Source organism: Nanorana parkeri, unplaced genomic scaffold (assembly GCF_000935625.1).
Source record: "Nanorana parkeri isolate BGI_ZX_2015 unplaced genomic scaffold, ASM93562v1 scaffold138, whole genome shotgun sequence".
Classification (NCBI taxonomy): domain Eukaryota; kingdom Metazoa; phylum Chordata; class Amphibia; order Anura; family Dicroglossidae; genus Nanorana; species Nanorana parkeri.
Window position 1 is genome coordinate 1,771,496 of NW_017306406.1, and position 13,563 is coordinate 1,785,058.

Here is a 13,563-nt window from a genome sequence, read left to right on the forward strand (position 1 = left end):
ACTTCTCTGTTGGGTCCCAGGAGTACATTTACTAATGTACATACAGTATATTGGGAGCACTTGGGAGAGTATATTTTACTCTCCCAATACTTCTTTAAAAGTGATCAGGTAGCGATATAGTGCCCAGGTCACTTTTACTAAATAGCCAAAAACATGCTGTGCAAAATGCTTCATTAATGAGCTTGTTTTAACCCATCCAATGCTATTAAATAGACAGGGACTGCTGACACTTGTAGTGCCCTCACACACACTCAGACCCAGATACACACAGTGTGACTTACCAGAGCCAACAAGACCAGAGGCAGAGGCGAGGAGGAACGTGCAGGCGGGAGAAACCTGCTGCCGAGAAGGGAGGTGCTGGGTCCTGGTGCTGGGTTTTTTCTTGCTGAGCTCAAGCTAGGGATAAAATAAAAAGAAGTCTCATTGCAATGGTACAAAACTTGGGACTGGCAGGCCTAAAAAAAAATATTGTGGCAAGACGTTTCTTGTAATTGACATATGTGTCCTAGGAGGGGGGGGGGCAATGCTACTCCTCCATTGATACAGTTACAGTGAGTGAGCGGTGTCACCCTAGGACAGGAAGTGTGTTACTTGCAGGATCACCAGGTGAAAATATAAGGAAGAGCTTGAAAAAGGAAAACTAATGCAGCCCCCATATCTAAAGACTAATAAGCTACAATGTTATATTTTAGTTTTTTGGGGTTAGATATGCCTAAACTATAACCATACACAAAGTCTAATGTGATAGTAATAAATATTATGAGCAATAGTGCCGTCACACCAAAACTGCCATGCGGTCACTTTATTAATATACAGTACACCAAGCTTCAACCAACATGTCTGCCCCAACTTATATCTGTTAATTCATGCTGTCACAGTGGAAGGATGTGCGGTTTCCGTGTCTGGCACACATTGTAAAACCATTTTGTTTGCATTTATTTGGCAGGAGCAACAAAAATAATTCCAGTCGAGGCGGCAGCTCCTGCGGCTGAGCCAGAAGCGGCCTCCCAGCCAGCTGAGCCAGAGCAGAATCTGAAGAGGGGTTACCAGGAGTACGCTATCCAGCAAGTCCCTCAGGAACAGTCCTCGAATTCAAACAGGTAGCGCTAATACTTTGTACACAGCTACTGTGTGTGTGATGCTTCTTCCTATTGTGTCTAAGATCTCATACAAATACCCAGCAATCCATTCATGCTTAAAGTGCACCTGTGCCCAGGTTATAGACAGTTTAAACTTCTTATATTTTGCCTTCCCTGGCTCATTTTTTTTCCCTCTTGCATCAACATGCTTATGATTTTTTTAAATAAAACTTTTCAGTTTTCATTCCATACCATATTTTAGATTTAGTGGGGTCTTTACTTGAGTTCTGTGCTTCTCTATGCAATGCAGGCAGATCTTGCTGGTGGGAGGGCTGGCAGGGTTTACATTGCTGTCAGGATTAGCTGTGGACGCACGCTGCCAGAGCCAATAGTGATGAGTTGTTTTACCTTTAGCAGCCGCCGTTCCCATAAGGCAAGCACGCCTACCGGTACTAGGATGCCCCCAGGACTTAAACTATTTGCTCTCATCAGGTGATGCCACAGGGTGGCACCAAGGAGAAGTACTGACTGATGTCAAGGTACAAGACAAACAGAAAGCAAGACACAAGACAGGAACAGGAAACAAATACAAGACAGGAGCTAATACAAGATAAATACAGGAAACAAGGCAGGTATAGGAGCCAAGGCAAGACTTAGGATACAAGATCTAGGCAGGACTGGGATTCAGGATCGGGATACAGGCGTGTGTAGACAGGGCAAAGACAAGGATGGAACGATCACAAGCCCAGAGCTCTGGGCTTGTGATGCTTAAATAGAGCACAACTAACCAATGTCCAGGCTGATTAGCCTGATCAGCCTGCAGCTGAGTGGACTATGGTAGGTGCAATTACAAGAGGCAACCACCAGATGGGGCTGAGTGGTTGCGACAGGGATAGGAGCATTTCACATGTTCCTAACAATGGCTTCCTGACAACATTGCAGCACCCTGCTTCGGTACTTTTTTTCCTGAACCCCTGATACAGCTAGTGGGCTGACTCTTGGAGTAAGTTATGCCTTGATCCCTCAATGGGTGGATGTCAGTCTGGGCATTCCTAGCAGACAAACCCAAGGTAACACCCACAGGTCATGCTCAGCCTCCGTGATTGAAAGAACTGAAATTCAGCTAATTAAAGGGGCGGGGCCAGGGACAGTCAGTCTCTAGCTGTTTGTACTGTGAAATAATTCATTCTTGCAGATCCTAATGGATCACAACAGAGAATTTTAAATTTGTTTCAGTTGATTGTTTTTATAGTTTAGAAACGCCTACAATTTAAGGTCTGGCAGGCTGCCAAGATTTTTCAGCGATAGACTATAATAGGAAACGGCTAAGATTTCAGTGCCTGTGGGGCAAACTTTAAAAAATAATTTCTCCACAATGCCAGTAGCTACAAAGGTGAGTTATTTTAAAGTGATTTCACTGATTGAGACTGTAAGTACTTCAGTATTCAGTGTGCACCATTTTAAAATGACACTGGGATGAGTAGCCGATATCCCAGCACCATTTTAAAAGAGAACTGTGGCTAAACCTTTTTTTGCCATAGTTCTGTTCAGGGTCACAGGAGGACATTTACTAATGCCCTCCTGTGACCTAAAACTCAGAATATAGCAGGCTATTGGCCACTATGTGCTGACAGTGTGGAGCCGTGCCATATGCTTGATTCCACTCCAGACCTCCAGGCACATTCGTTGAACAGTTGCATTCACCTGACTCCAAAGACCAGCTTATCCCTGGTCTAGAGGCTCATGAATCCAGCCCTGAAGTCTGGGAAATCCTTGCTTCCACTAGTCTGTAGGATTCTTATAACTGACGCCAGCCTACCAGACAGGGGGGGTATTGGACACCCTATTAGTACAAGGGAAGCTTGCCTCCCAATCGTTATACTAGAACACAGAACGATTTGGCTCTCCCTTCAACAAGGAACCTCTTTGTTGCACTTTCATCTAACAATGATTCAGTTGGACCGCGCCACTGCAGCGTTGTACACCAACCATCATGGAGGAACCAGAAGTCTCACAGCTGAAAGAGAAGTTAGGCAGATCTTCCAGTCGGGTTCGCTGTGCTCATTCCAGGGGCAGAATTTCTCAGTCGACAAAATCTGGACTCTAGGGACAAGTATCCTTATCCATTGTCCTTATCTTTCAGCTGAGAGGAGGTACAGGGCATCCATATCCAGTATCCTTATCTTTCAGCTGAGAGGAGTCACAAGGCATCCGTATCCAGTGTCCTTATCTTTCAGCTGAGAGGAGTCACAAGGCATCCTTATCCAGTGTCCTTATCTTTCAGCTGAGAGGAGGTACAGGGCATCCATATCCACTATCCTTATCTTTCAGCTGAGAGGAGGTACAGGGCATCCTTATCCAGTATCCTTCTCTTTCAGCTGAGAGGAGTCACAAGGCATCCTTATCCAGTATTCTTCTCTTTCAGCTGAGAGGAGGTACAGGGCATCATTATCCAGTATTCTTCTCTTTCAGCTGAGAGGAGTTACAAGGCATCCTTATCCAGTATTCTTCTCTTTCAGCTGAGAGGAGTCACAAGGCATCCTTATCCAGTATTCTTCTCTTTCAGCTGAGAGGAGTCACAAGGCATCCTTATCCAGTATCCTTATGTTTCAGCTATTGAGGGGAGTCACAGGGCATCCTTATCCAGTATCCTTCTCTTTCAGCTATTGAGAGGAGTCACAGGGCATCCTTATCCAGTATCCTTCTCTTTCAGCTATTGAGAGGAGTCACAGGGTATCCTTATCCAGTATCCTTCTCTTTCATCTGAGAGGAGTCACAGGGCATCCTTATCCAGTATCCTTCTCTTTCAGCTATTGAGAGGAGTCACAGGGTATCCTTATCCAGTATCCTTCTCTTTCATCTGAGAGGAGTCACAGGGCATCCTTATCCAGTATCCTTCTCTTTCAGCTATTGAGAGGAGTCACAGGGTATCCTTATCCAGTATCCTTCTCTTTCATCTGAGAGGAGTCACAGGGCATCCTTATCCAGTATCCTTCTCTTTCAGCTATTGAGAGGAGTCACAGGGTATCCTTATCCAGTATCCTTCTCTTTCATCTGAGAGGAGTCACAGGGCATCCTTATCCAGTATCCTTCTCTTTCAGCTATTGAGAGGAGTCACAGGGTATCCTTATCCAGTATCCTTCTCTTTCATCTGAGAGGAGTCACAGGGCATCCTTATCCAGTATCCTTCTCTTTCAGCTATTGAGAGGAGTCACAGGGTATCCTTATCCAGTATCCTTCTCTTTCATCTGAGAGGAGTCACAGGGCATCCTTATCCAGTATCCTTCTCTTTCAGCTATTGAGAGGAGTCACAGGGTATCCTTATCCAGTATCCTTCTCTTTCATCTGAGAGGAGTCACAGGGCATCCTTATCCAGTATCCTTCTCTTTACTAACAATGATTCAGTTGGACCGCGCCACTGCAGCGTTGTACACCAACCATCATGGAGGAACCAGAAGTCTCACAGCTGAAAGAGAAGTTAGGCAGATCTTCCAGTCGGGTTCGCTGTGCTCATTCCAGGGGCAGAATTTCTCAGTCGACAAAATCTGGACTCTAGGGACAAGTATCCTTATCCATTGTCCTTATCTTTCAGCTGAGAGGAGGTACAGGGCATCCATATCCAGTATCCTTATCTTTCAGCTGAGAGGAGTCACAAGGCATCCGTATCCAGTGTCCTTATCTTTCAGCTGAGAGGAGTAACAAGGCATCCTTATCCAGTGTCCTTATCTTTCAGCTGAGAGGAGTCACAAGGCATCCTTATCCAGTGTCCTTATCTTTCAGCTGAGAGGAGGTACAGGGCATCCATATCCAGTATCCTTATCTTTCAGCTGAGAGGAGGTACAGGGCATCCTTATCCAGTATCCTTCTCTTTCAGCTGAGAGGAGTCACAAGGCATCCTTATCCAGTATTCTTCTCTTTCAGCTGAGAGGAGGTACAGGGCATCATTATCCAGTATTCTTCTCTTTCAGCTGAGAGGAGTTACAAGGCATCCTTATCCAGTATTCTTCTCTTTCAGCTGAGAGGAGTCACAAGGCATCCTTATCCAGTATCCTTATGTTTCAGCTATTGAGGGGAGTCACAGGGCATCCTTATCCAGTATCCTTCTCTTTCAGCTATTGAGAGGAGTCACAGGGCATCCTTATCCAGTATCCTTCTCTTTCAGCTATTGAGAGGAGTCACAAGGCATCCTTATCCAGTATCCTTCTCTTTCATCTGAGAGGAGTCACAAGGCATCCTTATCCAGTATCCTTCTCTTTCATCTGAGAGGAGTCACAAGGCATCCTTATCCAGTATCCTTCTCTTTCAGCTATTGAGAGGAGTCGCAGGGTATTGTAGAAAACGCCTCTAATTTCATCCAAAGTCCCTGAGACACGGAACCGCAGCCAAACAGCTTATTTGCGATCATTTGCCCCGCGAGAGCTTTAATCTAATGTGAGTAAGTTGAAGGTAAACTGATGAAACACCTCAAAGTGTCTCTGACTGGCGGCGGAACTGTCAGGTGTTGAATTGATGCAAAGTAATCACGGTCGCTGGCACGGAGCAGCTTGTCTTTCGCACCAGATTTGAGAGCTCGCTCTCCGGAGAGGTTTAAATTCAGCGGCTTTAATTTCACTTAGATGTAGATGAGAGCCTCGCACATAGTTCAGCAATCAGAGCTGCTCCCTTGGCACGCAGAACTTTTAGATTTACAATTAGGAAGTTCGGCAAGTAACAGAGGGGGGGGGGGGGATGTAAGGAAAATGTATTTGCCATATGAAATGGGTAAACTTCATTAGACAGACGCAGGAGGATCTCCCAGGTATATTCCTATAAAGAATTAATGTTCCGTCATCGCTTTTCCAACAGGACTGCAGTTAATTTAATAACGCAGTGCAGATAGCATTAGCTTTAATAGTCTGCTCCAAGTCGGGTTAATAAAAGCTAATACCTGATCAGCTGTTATGGGTTATGCAATTTTGTAAAGTGCTTTTTTTAAATTAGCCGTTCGGTCTTTTGGCACGCCGTTTTTCAGTCCTTGCTGTCAGCTGCCAAGTGTCATCAGCTCACTGCTGGACTCAAGTTAAAGCTGAACTGAAGGCAAATGGCTTAATACACAGTTGAGGTACACATAAGAAATGCTGCTTTTCCTAACAAAGGATTTGTTATAATGTCTATTCAGCCCTAAGATTCACACAGCTTTGCCACCCTGTTTGGGAGAACAGGAGGCATGCAACACTTGGGCCTCATTCTCTCGGGGCGTGCCGCTCTTAGGGCCTGTTCACACGACGTCAGTTTTCTGTGCTGACCTGATCCGTACGCTCCTGAATATATATATATATATATATATATATATACCATTTTTTTTTACTGGAATGCATCAAAAACGCGGCAAAAATGTGGCAAAACACATAGCACCGCGCCTGCAGATCCGGACCTGATCAGGACCTGAAACTCATGTGAACAGGCCCTTATAGCATAGGGCTGTTTTTTTATGCACCCAAAGCTGCAGGAACGAGCAGACGGGCAGCTCATGTAACTTTTTGGAGACACAGGAGATGTGCACCCTCACATGCTGCTTCCTGCAGCTCCACGTTTTGACTGCCTCAGGAGCAGACATGACAGATACAGGACTGTACACAGTCTGTATGTGGCTGTGGAAAGCATCATGTGAGGGCGCACAGCTCCTGCATCTCTATAGCGTTACATAAGTTTCCCTCATGCTTCTTCCTGCATCTCTGGGCACATAAAAAATGGCTCTTTTGCTTTGTACGGGACAGCACACCCCGTGTGAATGAGACTTTAGAGATCTCAGCCCTTTCACCAGGCTATGATTGGATGGTGAAAGGAGGAGCAGTCGACTGATTAACCCACTTCTCTGTCACTTTGCTCTATCCCTCATGTGTCTTTTTAGCACATGAGAATGGCAGCAAATCTGATTGGCTCCTTGTGCTGCCTTTCTCTATTTCAATCTGAGCTCTGCTGTACAGAGGACTTCCAAGTCAGGTTCAGGTACTTACACTACTTGTATTGTTCATAAAAAAAATACATTTAAGATTCTGTTATTGAATACAGAGCTGCAATAATTTGTGCGTTTTATATCTGCCTGGAGTTCAGCTTTAAAACTCAAATAAGGGCTAAATTAGTTGATTGATTGGCATGATTGTTTACATCCTGCGGTGGACGTCTCTTTCTCCTGGCGTGCCTGCTCAGTTCATCCCTATTGACTTCTGTTGGTCTTGTCTACCTCTGTCTTCTGGCTGGTAGATGGGCCCCATGGAAGTCAATGGGGATGTACTGCCCAGGCGTGGCCAAGGGAAGAGATCCGTCACCGCATATAAACAATCAACAGAGGTCGGGCTTGTTGGAACTTGATATGTCTTCATCTGTGCACTAGACGGGTTGGAGGGGTAACATTCCCTTAAAGGGGCCTGAAGGATAAGTGAACTTTGTTCTAAAGGGTTTTGTAAAGTATATGAAGGTGGTTATGAAAAATGTCAAAGTTGGGGCTTGCCCTTAGGGCCCTGTCAAACCATCAAGAGTGCGTTCGGTCTCTGGTACGCAACCCGGCCAGCTCACTTTTTTTTGGGGACGTGGCGGTGCATTGAACTCAATGGCACAGCAGCCATACCCCCCTGCCCGGTGCAATTGCCGGCACACGAACACGTGACACATTAGTGCCTGCATTCCAGTCCAGTGCGATCTGCAGCATTTTTTGCAGATTGCACTGGACCAGAACGCAGGCACTAATGTGCCACGCATTTGGGTGTCGCTATCGCGCGGGGGGCAGGCGAGGGTGCGATGCCATTGAGTTCAATGCACCGTCACACCCGCCCCAAAAGAAAGTGAGCCGGCCGGGTTGCGTTTCAGTGCGTTCCAGAGGCCGAACGCACTTTTGATGGTGTGACTGGGCCCTCAAAGGTATAGCTTAAATTTTACCTAACTCAAATTTTCCTAATTTTTCCAGATTGGCCTCAACCCAACTTAAAATTTTCACCTGCGAATACTGCAATAAAGTCTTCAAGTTCAAGCACTCCCTGCAAGCCCACCTACGAATCCACACCAATGAAAAGCCTTACAAGTGCCCGCTCTGCAACTACGCCAGCGCCATCAAGGCCAACCTCAGCGTCCACATGAGGAAGCACACGGGGGAAAAGTTCAGCTGTGACCACTGTTCATTCAGCTGCCTTAGCAAAGGTCACCTGAAGGTCCACGTGGAGCGAGTTCACAAGAAGATCAAACAGCACTGCCGCTTCTGCAAGAAGAAGTACTCCGACGTCAAGAATCTCATCAAGCACGTCAAAGAGACGCACAATCTACTGGACAAAAAGGTGAAGGAGACCTTCGACGAGCTGAGATTGCTCACCAGAGAAGGAAAGCGGCAGCTCCTCTACGACTGCCACATTTGCGAACGGAAATTCAAAAACGAACTGGAACGGGACCGCCACATGTTGGTCCATGGTGATCAGAGACCCTTCGCTTGCGAGCTCTGCAACCACGGCGCCACCAAATACCATTCCCTTGAGCTGCACATGCGCAGGCACCCCTTCGTCTATGTCTGCTCAAACTGTTTAAAAAAATTTGTGAGCACCGTCAGGCTCAAAGCTCACATCAAAGAAGCCCACCCCGACGCAGCGGAGGAAACGTTGCTTAATGACTCCATCGGTCAGAGTTTTTGTCTACTAGAACCTGGTAGCGACATCCAGCAAGAGGCCTTGGGGGACATTGAAACTAATGTCCAGGAGGACACCACCGCACCTTCCGCTCTAGATCTACAAATGCAAACGCAGGAAACTATTATGGAACAGCCTCAGAATTTGAAACCGCACAATGATGGTTTGCCTTCGGAGAAGACAACAGAGCTGCTTGTCTCCGGGAGCGAGCACGCAAACCATTTAACAGATTGCACTCCAGAAAAGCTTACAGACTCTTCCATCGACTCTAAGGGAGTGTCGAGCGAGGAACTTTTACATCAGTTGACAGAGAAAGAGAACAATCATCTATATGCTAACCTCGGAGACGTTCAGAGAAGAGATAATGTTTCGGGAGCAGTGGGTCAAGTCACGGCTGAAAGCTCTCTGTTGAAAGATGGAGAGTTGGATAGTTTGCCGAAAGACGTTTCCCTTGATCAAAGCGGCGGCAGGGAAAGCACGGGGGAGAGCCTTAGTAATGAGAGCCACCAGCAGACTCCTGTTCCTGTTAATTCAGCAGGAGCTGGCGCTTTTATGGCCATCTTGAATGGACTACAAAAGAGACAACTGAATATGGATTTACTTCAGAAAATAAGGAAGGTTTATGGGGAACTGGAGTGTGAATACTGCGGTAAGGAGATTTCCACTTTTGTTGAGAAAGAGACAATAATCCTCGGTTCAGTTTTGGTTTTAGGGTTACCTGTCTTTTTTCTTTTTAAGAACTTATTCTTCCTGATTTTATGAGTGGTAGGCAGGAGTGACGATACCATCTGAGCAGCTCCACAAGGACCCTCTTGGTGTTAGGGGTCCATTTATACTAGGGTTGCACCGATACCGTTTTTTTTGTTATCGAGTACGAGTACCAATATTTCGCTTTCGGTACTCGCCAACACCGAATACCGATATTGGTGCTTCCGCTTGCCTTGAGCCGGCTTCCTGAGCAATGACATGCCGCCCGGCTTCGTGATTGCCCGGTAAGCCGGCTCCAGGTTGTTTGGCTGGCTTGATTGTGTTCGGCCGGGAAACATGGAGCATGGAGCCTGATTAACCGGGAAGCCGGGCAGCGAGTAATGACCCACCAGTAATACGCTGTCACAGGAGCCCGAGGTGGCGGTAAGGGGGAGGGGTCAGCTGTCAAAATAGACCAAGCTCTCCTCCCTGCACCGCCGGCTCAGATGTGACAGCGAGTTAGGATGGAGAGCGGTACAAGCAGTCAGCAATCAGTGTTCGCTGAATGTTTGTTTGTAAATAACTGGACATAGTATGAGTTACTATGTACCAGTTATGAATGATTAGGAAGTGCTCTACATCACTTCCTGTTCATTCATGAATGTGGACATGGTAACATATCCACACGTTATGAATAGACAGGAACACTCAGTATAGTAGATTCCTGATCATTGATAACAGGGGCTACAGAAATGTTCTCAATCTCTTTTCCTAATTTTAAAAGGGAACTATCAGGGGTCTGTTTAGACCCCTAATATTTCACCGAAGCCCCCTACAGTAAAGTTAAAAAAAATATTTAAAAAAATGTAAGCAGGTTTGAAATTTTTTTTTTTTCGGTTTTGGTTTAAAATGTTCATTTCGGTGCACCTCTAGTATTGTGGTCCTGGAATGGTCTATTTTTTCTAATCGCAGCTCAACTGAATGCAGATTGATGCAATGCCATTAAAAATCAATTACATGCAACTAATGTGTTTGTAAATGTGCTCTAAATGTGTATAAACGCAGGTTTGATGCCACTAGTGTGAATGAGGCTTTAATGTAAAAAAAATAAACAAAGGCTCCCTTTCAGTTCAGAGTAGTGTATGCTCTCAATCCATTCCCAGCATTTGTAAGCTCTTAGATGTGAGCGACGGAAGAAGAATATATAGAGAGGAGGGTATGTATGTGTCTACCTATTGCTGTGCGTACTTACAGATTATAGACAGTTGCGGATCTACAGTTCCTCTATGAAAACATTCACCCGTTCCACTATAGTAGGGCGGCTGTCTGTTTTCTGGTGTTGAGGAACTGGTCTTCTGGCTGCCAATGCCTCAGGAGGCCTTTTTGATTTTAGATACACACTGATAATTGAAGGGCCACCCAGAGGGGAGGCCTGGACTCCGGAGATACACATACTGTTGTAAGTAGATAAGATTTCACTCTGAAAGGGGTTATTGCTCAACTCTCATCAGATGTGTATAAAGCTGCCGGGTTCATCGGAGCATCTCCAACGTCCTTCTGATATTGACGGAAATGTGCATTTTAGTTCCAAGTGGGGTTAGATACGAGAGAGATTGCATTTTATAGATCTTTTCTTGAAGATAAAAGGATATTGACATTTTGTGAGTATGAGACTTTTGTTCCGGCCCTCTTAAGTGGGGGAAAAAAAAAGTTCAGGTCCTAAAGCTGGCCACGCACCTTGAGTGTTTTCTTTAAAACTTTCAATTCCTTCATCCATGCTGACAGCTTATATGGGGGATCCTTCACCCCCCACCCCGGGTGGGCCGTTGCCAGAATAACCCAATCGTCACCTATGGCCAATTTTGGGTGTGATCGCTTTTGCGAGCGCGCACAATTTTAAGACTTGTTTGGTGTCTATTTACCCGACATGACCCCGTCTTTTTTATATTTGACCAAAAATATGGGTAAGAATAAATGTTTTTTAACATAACGTAGGGGAAACATTTTTTTTCTAAATTTACTGTACTTTTTTCATTATATAGTAAAAAATAACTGCCCCCCCCTCCCAGTGGTGCTTATACACTGAGTGGCCAGATTATTATGACCACCCCATCAGTACTTCGTTGGGCCACGAGATGACTCCACGAGATGACTTTGTTGGGCTGCCTCGTGACTCCACGAGATGATGAAAGGTGATGCGAGGAATCAGACACTGCACTGTTGCCCTTCTGTTGTCTTGTACCAGTCTTGCCACTCTCCGTTCTGCCCTAACATTGACTAGTCGCTGACGGCCACAATTCGCACGTTCAGACCCAGATTTTCGGCTGACAGTCCAGTCTTTAAACACTTTAACAATGAGCCCCTCTTGAACATTTAATGAATTCTGCTGTTTTGCTGATACTCGCTCCATGGCTCCGAGCGCCAACAATCATCCCACGTTCAAAGGCTGTTACATCGCGTTGTTTCCCCGTATCTTCAGAAACCAATCACTTCTACTGTCGTGGTAAACAACCTGCTTCCCTATTTATAATGGTCTGGCCCTCTAGCAACTTCAGCGCAAAATTATAGCTAATTATAGCCAATTTGCCTACAAACGTCAGGTGGTCATAATAATCTGGCCACTCAGTGTATACCACCAAACGAAAGCTCTATGTGTCACAAAATTTTTTTAACATAAATTGCAAGGCTATAGTGTGGTCATGCTGACTGGTGAAATTTTTGACTGACTGGTGAGATACCCTAAAATATTTCAAGCCCTGGTTATTCACTTGTATTCTCTCCCGTTTAGAAATGTCACCCCATTGTCAGACAGTAAGGCCCTCGTGAAGGCTGAGACCTGTCTCCTGCCTGAGCTAAGGGCTGATAACTGACTTTAGGCAGGAGAAAGGTGGATTTACAGCCGCATACTTTGATCTGACAGAGAGAAAAAACGAGCAAATAATAAAAAATCCAGCAATCCCTGAGGGGTAAGGCTGTATTGTTTTAACAATTTAAAGGTGGAGATTCAGATTATTGCAAATGCCCATCGGTGACTGGTTCTTCTGCAAGCAGACTTTCTCTTGGCCTTGTCTTTTATTTCCTGTTTATGACTTGCTGTCATATGTGATTTATGTTGCCATTCTACATTTACTTGCAGGCAAGCTGTTCTGGTATCAGGTACATTACGACATGCACGTCAGAACACACACGAGAGAACATTTATACTTCTGCTCCCAGTGCAGCTACTCGTCTATCACCAAAAACTGCCTGAAACGCCACGTCATCCAGAAACACAGCAACATGTCCCTCAAGTGCCCGGCGCAAGGCTGCAACTACTCCAGTCCAGACAAGTACAAGCTGCAGGCACACCTCAAGATACACACGGACCTGGTAAGCCCAGTTAGACATATATGTAAAGGTCAATTCTGCTTCAAGGTTAATGTTTTGCCCGGCTATGGAAATTCAAGTATGTACATATTCTATAAACCTCGGTGGCTGCAGGCACTGGGGAGAAATTCATCCTCAAAAAATCACATCAAAAGCAATGACGTTGTGAAGGTTCACTCAGCAGCTCAGCACCGTCCTCTAAACAGGGACTCGGCTGCTTAGCTCACATTGTAACCACTACAAGCAATTACAGCTTAGCATAGCAATGCCATAGCAGCTCAGCTCCCTACGCTCTTATGGTGAGCTATTCTGGGAGGGTGGGGATGAATAGCTGAGTCAATTGTTGGGGAGCTGAGCTGCTAAGTCACTGCTGGAAGGGGGGTACAGGGAAAGCTTAGCTATTGAGTTACTGTTAGGATGGGAGAGCAGAAGTCTAGCTATGGAGTCACTGCTGTGATTGGGAAGCTAAGCTGGTGAGTCATGCATGGGGGTGCCAATCTGCTAAGTTGCTGCTGGGAGGGGAAGCAGAGTGTTCTGGGCTGTTCAGTCACTGCTGGGGGGGGGTAAGTGAATTCAGATTCTGAGTCACTGCTGGGCGTAATGAGCAGGGTGAGCTGAGCTGCCTAGTCACTGCTGCGATGGGGAAGCACATTGAGCTGGGCTGCTGAGTCAACGCTTGGGGTGGAGTTGGGGGTAAGTGAACTCAGATGCTAAGTCACTGCTGGGAGTAATGATAAGGCTGAGCTGAGCTGCCAAGTCACTGGATGGGGGGGGGGGGGGGG

The 13,563-nt window shown here is 45.9% G+C and overlaps 1 protein-coding gene across 1 annotated transcript in view; it reads left to right on the top strand.

The window, feature by feature from the left end:
• ZFAT (zinc finger and AT-hook domain containing) overlaps window positions 1–13,563 on the top strand; it is a 159,278-nt gene that overhangs the window by 48,580 nt on the left and 97,135 nt on the right. The window contains exons 6-8 of the mRNA XM_018554003.1: window positions 947–1,100; window positions 8,023–9,377; window positions 12,552–12,784. Of these exons, the coding sequence (XP_018409505.1) occupies window positions 947–1,100; window positions 8,023–9,377; window positions 12,552–12,784 (1,742 nt within the window). The remainder of the gene's footprint in view (window positions 1–946; window positions 1,101–8,022; window positions 9,378–12,551; window positions 12,785–13,563) is intronic.